At 39.0% G+C, this 12752-nt stretch overlaps 1 protein-coding gene across 1 annotated transcript; it reads left to right on the forward strand.

Annotated features, from left to right (window-relative positions):
• Positions 1-7846: 7846 nt before the first annotated feature.
• Positions 7847-10899, forward strand: LOC103274700 (serpin B13). The gene is given in 5 exon segments (XM_021705968.1): positions 7847-7867; positions 7869-7914; positions 8298-8440; positions 8654-8809; positions 10489-10899. Coding segments are annotated over 5 exon segments (771 nt in total). The 3' UTR covers positions 10894-10899.
• The last annotated feature ends 1853 nt before the right edge of the window (positions 10900-12752 follow it).

The raw sequence follows: 12752 nt of genomic DNA on the forward strand, positions 1-12752 counted from the left end.
AGGCTTTAACACCTCACTGACAGCCATAGACAGATCAACAATGGGAAAAATCTAACAAAAAATGCAGAATCTTTATACAACACTCAACAAATTGGACCAATAGACTTCTACAGAACATTTCACTGAACAATCATAGAATATACATTCTTCTCAACAGCACACAGAACATACTTCAAGACAGACCACAAATTTGGGCATAAATCAAGTGTGAACACATTTCTTTCTTTGTTTATTTGTTGAATTTTTAAGATGTGGAACCAGCCATGCTGTACATCAAAACTAGACTGGATAAAAAAATTGCGGTACATGTACACAATGGAATATCATGCAGCTATAAGAACGACAAATATATGGACTTTGCAGCAACCTGGATGGATTTGGAGTTGATCATACTCAGTGATTTATCACAGAAACAAAGAACAGAGTTCCATATGTTCTCACTCATAAGAGGACCTTGAACACTTACAAGGCTATGGGAAAGTGATTGGCAGTGATGGGAAACTGTTGGTGGGGGGGGAATGGCAGTTGAGGAAAACTGGGAGGTCAGGGAGGAGCATACCTCATTAACAGAGATACCTTCATGATCAATGTTTGTGTACCTAACCCTGGAATGTACCCCACATCTTTCAATAAATAATTCTTTTAATGTGATACATACACATGATGGAATAATACACAGCCATAAAGGAGGACAAATATATAGACTTTGCAGCAACTTTGATAGATTTACAGTCTATAATATTCAGCTATCAATCACAGAAATGAAGAACTGAATACCACATGTTCTCACTCTGCGTGTGATCAGCCAGTATTACCAGCACGATTTACTGAATAAGTAAGTAGTTGTTATTGGAGGTATTGTCAAACATGCATCGATTAAGAAATTGAGGTTTTGTTTCTGAAATTTCTATCCTGTTCCATTCATCTGTATGCCTGTTCTTGTACCAAAGCCAGGCTGTCTTGATTATTGTACCTTACAGTAGAGTATAAAGTCTGGAAGTGTGATACCTCCTACTTTGTTTCTTTTGCTAAGGATTGTTCTGGCTATTCATGGTCTTTTGTCTTTCTTTATGAATTTCTGTATTGTCATTAACTGTTAACAAATTTCAAAAGGTCAAGAATGAAACAGGACTGCTACCTATCCCCATACGCAAAAATCAACTCTAAATGAATCAAAGACCTAAATGTAAGAATCTCAGGAAACACAGGAGGCGCCCTTATGGAAATTGGAGTGGTTACCAATTCCTGATCAAAACCCCAGATGTCCATTCCATAAGAGATAAGATAGACAAGTGGGACTTCATCAAACTGAAAAAACTTCTGCAAACCCAAAGAAATCATCAAGGGTTTATGGAGACAGCCCACCAAATGGGAAAAAATATTTGCCAACTGCATATCTGAAAAAGGCCGAACATCCAGGAACTCAAACAAGCCAAAAGAAAAAACAACAGCCCCATTAAAAAGTGTGCAAAAGGGTCGGGCACAGTGGCTTAAGCCTGTAATCACGGCACTTTGAGATCCGAGATGAGAGGATTACCTGAGCCCAGAGGTTCAAGACCAGCCTGAGCAACTTGGTGAGAATTCATCTCTACAATAAATTTTTTTTAAAAAATTGGTCAGGCATGGTATTGCACACCTGTAGTTCCAGCTACTTGGAAGGCTGAGCCAGAAGGATCACCGGAGCCCAGCAGGCCTAGGCTGCAGTGGCCATGAGCATGCCACTGCACTCCAGTCTGGCTGACAGAGTGAGACTCCAACTCAAAAAAAGTGAGCAGAAGACATGAATAGAAACTCCTCAAAAGAAGACATACAGGCAGCCAACAGACACATGAAGAAGGGCTCAGCCTCACTAATCATCAGAGAAATGCAGGTCAAAAAAAACAAGTCACATTGAGATACAACCTAACCCCAGTAAGAATGGCCATCATTAACAAAACAAAAAAACAACAGATACTGGTGAGGATGTGGAGAAAAGGGGACACTTCTACATCGCTGGTGGGTATGCAAACTAGTTCAACCTCTAGGGAAAACAGTGGTGCTTTCCAAAAGAACATGGAACCAACCTTGCTGCCCAAGGAAACTGGACTAGATAAAAAATATATATATGGTACATATACATTATGGAATATTACACAGCCATAAAGAAAGACAAACATATGGAATTTGCAGCAACTGGGATAGACTTAGAGTACAATATTCAGTGATCTATTGCAGAAACTAAAAACTGAGTAGTACCACATATTCTCACTCATAAATGGACCCCAAACATTTATCACAGTATATAAGAAAGGGATTGACAGTAGTGGGACACTTCCAGGGGAGGAAGGGGACACATAATGTCAGTAAGGATACCTGATCTTAAACCAGGCAAAGCCGAAACGAAAGAGAGGTTCAAACTTTAACTTTAAAATGACCACTTGCATATCAAATCCTTAATTGTACCCCACATTGCTAAAATTTAAAAAAAAGAAATCATCAAGAGAACAGGGAGACAGCACACAGAGTGGGAAAAAAATGTTTGCCATCTGTATATCTGACAAAGGCCAAACATCCAGGATCTACAAGGAAGTCAAACATGCCAAAAAGAAAATAAAAACTAACAGACTCATTTAAAAGTGGGCAAAAGACATGAGTAGAAACTTCTCATAAGAAGACATGCAAGCAGCTGACAAACACATGAAAAAGTGCTCAGCCTCTCTAATCATCAGAGAAATGCAAATCAAACCACATTGAGATACTACCTAACTCCAGTAAGAATGGTCATCATTAATAGAAAAGAACACAAGTTGGCAAGGATGCAAAGAAAAAAGGCTCACTTCTATACTGTTGGTGGGAATGCAAACTAGTTCAGCCTCTGTGGAAAACCATGATGATTCCTGAAAGGAATAGAAATTTACCTTCCATATGACCCAGCAATCCCCCTTCTGGGAATATACCCAGAGGAAGTCACTCTACCAAAAAGATACCTACACATGTGTGTTTATTGCATGGCACAAACCATACTGCCCACCGAAACTGGACTGAATTTTAAAGATGTGGTACGAGGGACTTCCAGCAAGATGGTGAAGGGGTAGGTTCATCCGTGAGAGTCACTGTGAAACTGAGTGACCATAGGGACTCTTGCTCACCCCCGGTGCCTCCTGCTCCCAACACTGCCAATCTGCTCTTTGGTCAACCGCATAGGCCTGAGGGCTGGCATAAAATGACCCCGCACACTGCTCTGTTTGCTGCTGCAGCCACCACCACTACCGCCGCTGGCCGCATTGGCCTGCAGGCTGGAGGCCCTCGATTCCACACACTGCCCTGCCGGTTCAGCCGCAGCCACTGCTGCTCTCTCCCACAATCGCTGCCCCACCTGGATGGGCTCTAGATTCCGGCTGTGGAATTCTTTCTATGCACCACACTGCCTTAAAGGTTCCTGCCACTGCTCCTTCCTGTGGCTGCTGCCTCCTCCCACCCAAGGCGGCTTTCAATTCCCAGCCCAGGGAGCTCTGGGCCCCTACGCCTGCTACACAGCTCTACCCTGCCTGAGTCACCCAGTGCCACACCAACCCGCAGCTCCTGGCTGTCCCACACTCCGGCCTCCCCCAGTTCAGCCGGTGGGTGGGTCAGAGAACAACTAGAGCCCTGAGATCAGGCAGAGATTGATTGACCCACCAGCATGCTGGATCCACCCAGCTCCAACCGCCACCAGCTTGAGATCTAAGGTAATAAATTCCAACTGGGAGAGACAGATACTCTCCCCCATGCTAGGTCAGACACAGCTCAGATTTGAATGGGAGACTTCTCAGGCAGCAGGCTGACTGAGGTTAGATCTGATGAAACCTCCTCTCCCTTCCCTTCCACCCTGCCCACTCAGTAGGCCTGGGGCATCAGATCCAAGCAGCCTGCAATGAGAACCAGAGGTAAGAGCTGAAAGGACATTGGACTTAGAGGAATAATCTAAGAGTATGCTTGGTCCCCTTGTTTTTATATATCAATTTGTATTCTTTTTTGTTTTATCCTTTTTTTATATCAATTTTTTTATGATGATAATGTGGAGTACAGTTAATAGTTAGGGTATACAAATACATTTCATTGAGGCACCCTGTTGATAAGAGGTGTTTCCCTGTCCCCAGAAAGGCAATTGCTACCGTTAATCCCATCTCCGTCATCCCCCCCATAGTTTCCCACTACTGTAAGTCATTTTCCTATAGGATTACATTGGATGTTCAAGGTCCATTATATGAGTGAGAACATGTGATACTCGGATCTTTGTTTCTGTGAGAGGTCACTCAGTATTATAGACTCTAATTCCATCCAGGTTGCTGCAAAATTCATGATTTTGTTCTTTTTTAAGGCTGTGTAGTATTCCATAGTGTATATGTACCACATTTTTTTAATCCAGTTCTCTTTTGATGGGCAACATGGTTGCTTCCAGGTTCTTCCTATTGTGAACTACGCTGCGATAAACATATGTGTGCAGGTATCTTTTTTATAGAGTGATTTCAGTTCTTCAGGGTATATTCCCAGTAGGGGGATTGTGGGGTCATATGGGAGGTTGATATTTAGAGCTTTTAAGAATCGCCACCCTGCTTTCCACAGAGGTTGCAGTAGTTTACACTCCCACCAACAGTGTAAGAGTGTTCCATTTTTGCCACACCCTCTCCAGTAGCTGTTATTTTTGAGTTGTTGATAATTGCCATTCTGACTGGAGTTAGGTGGTATCTCGGTGTGGTTTTGATTTGCATCTCCCTGATGATTAGTGAGGTTGAACATTTCTTCATGTGTCTGTTGGCTGCTTGGATGTCTTCCTTTGTAAATTGTCTGTTCATATCTTTTGCCCATTTTATAATGGGGTTGTCTGTTTTTTTCTTTTCATCACATTTGAGTTCCTTGTAGATACAAGATGTCAAGCCTTTGTCAGACCTGGTGTTGGCAAACACTTTTTCCCAGTCTGTAGGCTGTCTCCCTGCTCTCCTAATGGTTTCTTTGGCTTTACAGAAGCTTGTCAGTTTAACAAGGTCCCACTTGTCTATCTTCTCTCTTATGACCTGTAGGTTTCGAATTTTGTTCAGGAATTGGATGCCAGTTCCAATTTCCATGAGGGTATGTCCTTCATTTTCTAAGGTTCTTATGGTTTGAGGTTTTACATTTAGGTCTCTGATCCATTTGGAGTTAACCTTTATGCATGGGGATAGATAGGGGTTCTGTTTCAATCTTCTGCATGTGATCAGCCAGTTTTCCCAGCACCATTTACTGTATAGGTTCTCCTCTCCCCAGTAGTAGATGGTGGAGGCTTTGTCGAAGATGAGTTGGTTGAGAAATTGAGGTTTTGCTTCTGGAATCTCAAGTCTATTCCATTGGTCTATATGCCTGTTCCTGTACCAATACCAAGCTGTTTTGATGATTGTAGCTTTATAGTAAAGTTTGAAGTCTGGTAATATGATACCACCTGCTTTGTTTTTTCTACTGAGGATTGCTCTGGCTACTCTTGGACGTTTGTGTTTCCATATGAATTCCTGTGTTGTTTTTTCTAGGTCTGAGAAGAATGTTGCTGATAATTTGATGGGTATTGCATTGAATTTGTAGATTGCCTTAGGTAAGATGGACATCTTCACAATGTTGATTCTTCCAGTTCATGAGCATGGGATATTTTTCCACTTGTTTGTGTCATCTTTGATTTCTTTGAGCAGTGTTTTGTAGTTTTCATTGTAAAAGTCTTTCACGTCTCTGGTTAGGAAGATGCCAAGATACTTCATTTTTTTGTGGTTATTGTGAATGGAATTGTGTTTTTTATTTAGGTTTCTGTTTGTTTATTATTGATGTAAAGAAATGCGATTGTCTTTTGCACATTTATTTTGTATCCTGAGACTTTACCAAAGGCCTTTATCAGTGTAAGGAGGTTTCTGACAGATTCTCTTGGGTTTTCAAGGTACACAATCATATATCTGCAAAGAGTGATAACTTGACTTCCTCTTTTCCTATTTGGATACCTCTGATTGACTTCTCTTCTCTGATTGCATGAGCCAGGACTTCCAATACTATGTTGAACAGGAGGGGTGAGAGTGGGCATCCTTGTCTTCTTCCAGTTTTCAGGGGAAATGGTTCCAATTGTTGTCTGTTTAGGAGTATCCTGGCTGTGGGTTTCTTGTAGATGGCTTTTACTATTTTGAGATATGTTCCACGTATGCCTAGTTGTTCAAGGGTTTTTATCAAGAAAGGGTGCTGGATTTTATCAAAAACTTTTTCTATATCTAATGATATAATCATGTGGTTTTTGTTTTGTCTGTTGATGTATTTAATTACATTTATGGTCCTATGAATGTTGAACCAGGCTTGCATCCAGGGAATGAAGCCTACTTGGTCATGATGGATGATTTTTGAGATGTGTTGTTAATCCGGTTTGCTAGTATCTTGTTGAGAATTTTAGCATCTATGTTCATCAAAGATATTGGCCTGTAGTTCTCTTTATTTGTTGGGCCTTTGCCTGGCTTGGGTGTCAATGTGATGTTAGCTTCATAAAATTATTTGGGGAGAGTTCCATCTTTCTCAATCACCTGGAATACTTTCAGTAGGACTGGCATTAGTTCCTCCTTGTATGTCTTGTAGAATTCTGCTGGAAAACCATCTGGTCCAGGGCTTTTTTTTGTAGGTAGTTTTCTTATGACATAGTCAGTTTCCTTGATTGTTATTGTTTTATTTAGTGTCTCGAAAGGAAGTGCAACAAAAAAAGCAGAAAGAAATGGAGTCTGTCAAAATGTTGGTTAAACAGTATGTTTTTGGAATTTAGCCTGGGGATGGGCTGAGCCCAGTGACAAAAATGCTGTTTATTTATTTATTTATTTCTAAAATATCTTTTTTTTGAATTGGAGTCTCACTCTGTCACCCAGGCTGGAGTGCAGTGGCATGCTCATGGCCATGACAGCCTTGACCTGCTGTGCTCAGGCGATCCTTCTGCCTCAGCTTTCCAAGTAACCGGAACTATAAGTGCGTGCTACCATGCCTGGCTAATTTTTCAATTTATTGTAGAGATGAGTTCTTGCAAAGTTGCCTGGGCTGGTCTCAAACCCATGCTCCGGCAATCCACTCTCCTGGGTCTCCCACGGTGCTGAGATTACAGGCTGAGCCACCAAGCTTGGCCCCAACTTCTTTTTAAAAAAATTTTTAAAATTTTATTTTAAAGATGTGGAGTACAATTCAGGATTAGGTATATAAGTGGACATCACATAGGCAAAGTTTGGGCCTCCCTTTGGTCCCCACTTCATCTGATTTGAGATAAGATATGGTTAATGTTGTCGTGTCCTCTCCCTACTTCCACCCTGGCAGTATCCTGCTACTGCCAATCCCTTTCTTATAGTATTATGGTAAATGTTCAGGTCTGCTTATGAGTGAGAACATGTGGTGCTCTGTTCTTTGTTTCTGTGATAGATCACTGAGTATGATAGACTCTAAATCCATCCAAGCTGCTGTAAAGTCCGTATGTTTGTCCGTGATACATAGACACAGTGGAATATTACCCAACTTTTTTTCCAATTGAATAAGCAATCTCTAAATCTCAAGTGCTGACTATGTTGAATGGATAAGGATAATAACAGCTAACACTGAGTGTTTCCTATGTGCCAGAGAGTGTTCTGAGTGCTTTACACGTATTAAGTCATTTACTCCTTTCAACAACCCTTTGAGGCAGGTTTTATTCCTATTTTACAGATGTGGAAACTAAGGCACAAAGAGCTTAAATATCTTGCCCAAGACACCTTGACCGATAAGAGGCAAAACTGGATGGGGATGCAGACAGAGGCATCTGACCCTCAGAGTCTGAATTCTTAACCATCAACCTCAATTTATCCAGTGGGATAAATAGGCGATGGGCAAAATGAGAACTTCCCTGCCGATTAATTCTGCCAGTGAACACTTTGTTGGCAAGGTCCTCAGGTGCAGACCTTGCATTTATGAATATTCAAATAACTCCATTAGGACTGTGGGTCCTGGAGGCATGCTGCTTAAATTGACTGCCTGGCTCTTCCCATTTCACTGTTGTGCTTTCCTAGCCTGCTCTGTAGACATTCAAGACTTTGGGGAGTTTCTTTATAGTCTTATCAATCTGAATTTAATTTTTTTCCTTAACAATTTTATACTACTGTTATACTACCTTTGCTCTTTGTTATCATTGTTCCTGAACCTTAATACAATGTGTCTAGGTGTAGATTTGTTTTTATTAATGATCCGTCAAGTCCATCTGTATCATATTGCTGTGCGTTATCACTTGTAATTCAGGAGATGGACCAATCTTTTCTTGTTTGTTTGTTCATTTGCAGAAAAAATCAAGGACTTGTTTCCAGATGGCTCTCTTAGCAGCTCTACCAAGCTAGTCCTGGTGAACATAGTTCATTTTAAAGGGCAGTGGGACAGGGAGTTTCAGAAAGAAAGTACCAAGGAGGAGGAATTTTGGCTGAATAAGGTATGGTCCTTATGTGATGTGCTTATACACGGAGCATAAAATCCAAATCATATTTGAGCACATATACATTGGCAGATAGAAAATGTTCATTCTGAGACTCTGACCTTAAGAGTGATTTTAGGTTGAGCTAATTAATTTGGTGAGTGAACTTGGCTGCTGTATGCCTTTGGCTTTATGTCTTTTGACATTGTGTGCCCTCTTACTTTGTTGCAGAGCACAAGCAAATCCGTGCAGATGATGACACAGAGCCATTCCTTTAGCTTCACTTTCCTGGAGGACTTGCAGGCCAAAATTCTGGGGATTCCATATAAAAACAATGACCTTAGTATGTTTGTGCTTCTGCCCAATGACATAGATGGTCTGGAGAAGGTAAGCGCTTGCATCTCCCTGTTCTTGCTTTCATTTCTTGAGGCGTTGTGTCCCAAAGCCTGGAAACCAGGCTTCTGAGTAGGAGCTGGTATCTGGCAGTGTCAATCAAATAGAAGTATTTCTCACTGGCAGCAGTGACGGATGGCTAAAGAGGAGCATTAAATAGTGTGTATCAAGTTTACTGAGAACAAACAATCCTAAAATATTTGGTGATGAATTAGAAGAACATTTAAGATTATATGGGAGTTCTAAATATCATCCATCATTCTGAGAAATGGTTGACATCTATGTACCCCTTTCTTGGAAAAACAATCACATATGCACATTACAAAGTCAATTTTGCCCTTAAATTTTTTTTAAGCCTTTAGTCTTAAACTCATTGGCATAGTTTAGAAACGTATATAGCTAGTGTCCTGTATTTTGAAAATAAGGAATAATTTGTCTCAAATCCTTGTTTCTCTAGTAGCTTTTTGATGCTTGAAACTTCCTAATTTCCTTGAACTTCAATATTTTCCCATCTGTAAAGTGAGCTCGATGGTGCTTAACATGTAGCGTTGCAATAATTCGAGAAATATAGACTAGAATGGGTTTAGGACATAGATAGCACTCTACAAGATTACAGCTGGTATGTTATTACAATATCAGATGCTGTCCTATTGCTATGAAATATTGCTACTAGGATTTTAAGTTGGAAAATATTTTGGAATAGCACAATGACAATATAGGAGAGTTTTAAGAGTATTTATAGTCTAACTCAAAAACTCCAGATGTGGGAATTACCCTAAATAAATAATTCAGAAGAAAGTAATTGCATTTCTGAGTGAAATCAGTAATTTCAGTATTAAATACACTAGGATACCTAGTTTGAAATTCAAACTAATTATTGTTTTTGTTCCCATAGTATCTATCAGCATCCATAATATTGCCTGATACATACTATATGTTTGTAAAGTGAATGCATAGATGAATATTGGGTAAAATTATCTATCAACTCAATGAGAATATTATCTAGCAGTTTGAAGATACTTAAGAGAGATGTGCAATAGTGTGAAAAGTTTATTTTTTTACCGAATAAAGTAGACATTCACTGTGATTGCAACTATGTAAATATGTATATATGCATACAAAGACTAGAGGAGATAAAAAATGAAATAATATATATTAAATTAATAGAACAAGAAATTAATTGTATTTAAGCTTTAAAAATTCAGTGCTGCAGGATGACCACTTATGTACCAAATCTGGAACTGTACTCCACATCTTTTTTTTTACTAATAGCAATAATAATAATTATAGTAATAATTTTTTATTATAATGATGTAGGGTACAATTCAGGGCTAGATATACAAACGTTGACCATACAGGTACCCTTGTTGATGATGTATGCTCCCCCTCCCCTAGCAGCTCCCCTCAACTGCCAATCTGTACCCCACATCTTTAAAATAAAAAAATTAAAAAGTTCAATGCTATTGGATTTTTATGTGCATGCAGATAATTTAAGTGGAGAAATAGAAGATAACTGCCTGTTATATAGAGACAAGAGCCCAGTGAAATAAAATTTCCGCTTTTATGTATTACTAAAATTAATAATTCCTGACAGATACAAGTCAGTGTTATACCATTTTAACTTTTTATTGGTAAGCATACCATTATGCTCTTCTTTGTTTTTTAAAAAACAGATTATTGATAAAATATCTCCTGAGAAATTAGTAGAGTGGACTAATCCAGGGCATATGGAAGAACGAAATGTGAATTTGCGCTTGCCCCGGTTTGAAGTGGAGGACAGTTACGATCTTGAGGTGGTCCTGGTAGCCATGGGGATGGCAGATTCCTTCAAGGAGTACAAAGCCGACAATGCAGAAATGTCCTCGCCTTCCGGGTTGCATGCCCAGAATTTCCTACACAGGTCCTTCATAGTGGTCTCTGAAGAAGGCGTTGAGGTTACAGCTGCCACCGGCATGGGCTTTCATGTCACATCAGTCCCAGAATATGAAGACGTCCACTGTAATCATCCCTTTCTGTTCTTTATCAGGCACAATGAATCCAACAGCATTCTTTTCTTTGGCAGATTTTCTTCTCCTTAAGACAATACTGCTGTGGCGTTACTAGCAACCACCAGTGTTATTCATAGGATTATGGAACTCGTTCATTCTTTTAAATTTCATCTTGCTTGGCTGCGTTTCAATCTTACCATCATATCAATGATTTAATGACTGCAGTAGTGTGTGTTTTTAACTTTCCTTGAAAGTGAAATGTCCTCTAGTTTGTGCCACACATAAGTCAAACCAAAGCTCATTTACAATCTCTGCTTGTTTTATTTTGAAAGTAAATCAATATCTTGCAGTTTTGTATATCTCTTGGGCAAAGAATATGCACTAGTGATTTGGGGTTTTCCTTTAGTTTTAGTATTTTAGCATATTATAATATACAAATAAAATAAAAAATTTACTCAATTTGTTTGTGTGTTACTTTTTTCTTCTCAACGGATATTATGGCAAACTGCACATAGAAAAGAGAATTTAGAAATGTAGTAGCAAAACCTAAGTTAGAACTCAAATACCAGAACGAAATAAGGTAATATATCAGACAAAGGATTCTCTTAGTTTCATCTTCTGTTTTAACAGATTATATTATCCATTGTCAGTTGCATAAACATTTTGATATTGTGAAATAAATGTGATATTTGAGAAAATAAATGTAAATGATCAATAATCCTACCCTGTCCCCTTTTCAGGCATTAGAAAGTAAATATTTGGAATAACTTTTAAAAGAGTAATTCTTTCTTTTCTTTATTTGCATTTTTTTTGAGAGATGTATGGGTATTATCAGATGATATATATATATATATATATATATTGTTTTTGGTTTTTTTTTGAGTTGGAGTGGCCACTCCTGGCCAATGCAACCTCCACCAGCTGGGGCTCCAGCAAGCCTTCTGCCTCAGCCTTCCAAGTAGCTGGAACTACAATCACATGCTACCACGCCTGGCTGATTTTTTGATTTATTGTAGAGATGAGGTCTTGCCAAGTTGCCCAGGCGGGTCTGGAACCCGCGGGCTCAGGCAATCCACTCACCTTGGTCTCCCAAAGTGCGGGATTACAGGCTGAGCCAGTGAACCCTGCCCAGAGGATATTTTTTTGAAGATGCTTTTGGAAAAGCTCTGCACCTATTCCAGATGTTCTTTATTGTTGACCTGTTTTTTTGTTTGTTTTTAACATGGTCGCATTTCTCATTTTTTAAAACCAATTTCTTGAGCTATAATTTACACAGTGTACAATTCGTTCATTGTAATTTTACAATTCATTGATTTTTGGTAAATTTCTGGAGTTATGCATCCAGTTTGAGAATGTTTCCAGCACCCTAAGAAGTGTCCTCATGTCAGCTCATATCCCTAACACTATGCAATCACTGACTTGTTTTATGTCTGTATTTTTTTTCTAAATCTGATAGAAATAGAATAATTGAAATATGTAGTATTTTGTGTCTGGCTTCTTTCACTTAACATGATGTTTCTGAGGTTCATCTGTTATAGTATGTACTGATACTTAATTTCCTTTTATTGCTGGATAGTATTCTTGGAAAAGACACATTTTGGTTATCTATTCAAAGGTTGATAGAATTTTAACCATTCCTCATGTTTTGGCTGTTAGGAATAACGTTATTAACATTTGCATAAAGGTCTTTTTGTGGACATATATTTTCATTTATCTTGGGTAGGTTTTTAGGAGTGCAGTTGTTGGGTCATATGACAAGTTGTTGCTTAGTTTTCTAAGAAACTGTCAAACTGTTTTGTGTCTTTATGATTATAGCAATTCTAGTGACTATGAAGTTGTTTCTCATTGTGGTTTTATTTGCATTTTCCTAATGACTAATTAGGCTGAGCATTTTTTTTCATGTGCTGTTTGGCTGTGTGACATCTTTGGTAAAATGTATACAAATTGCC

This window comes from Carlito syrichta, unplaced genomic scaffold, assembly GCF_000164805.1.
Source record: "Carlito syrichta isolate Samal-C Ts95f unplaced genomic scaffold, Tarsius_syrichta-2.0.1 Scaffold314861, whole genome shotgun sequence".
Lineage (NCBI taxonomy): Eukaryota > Metazoa > Chordata > Mammalia > Primates > Tarsiidae > Carlito > Carlito syrichta.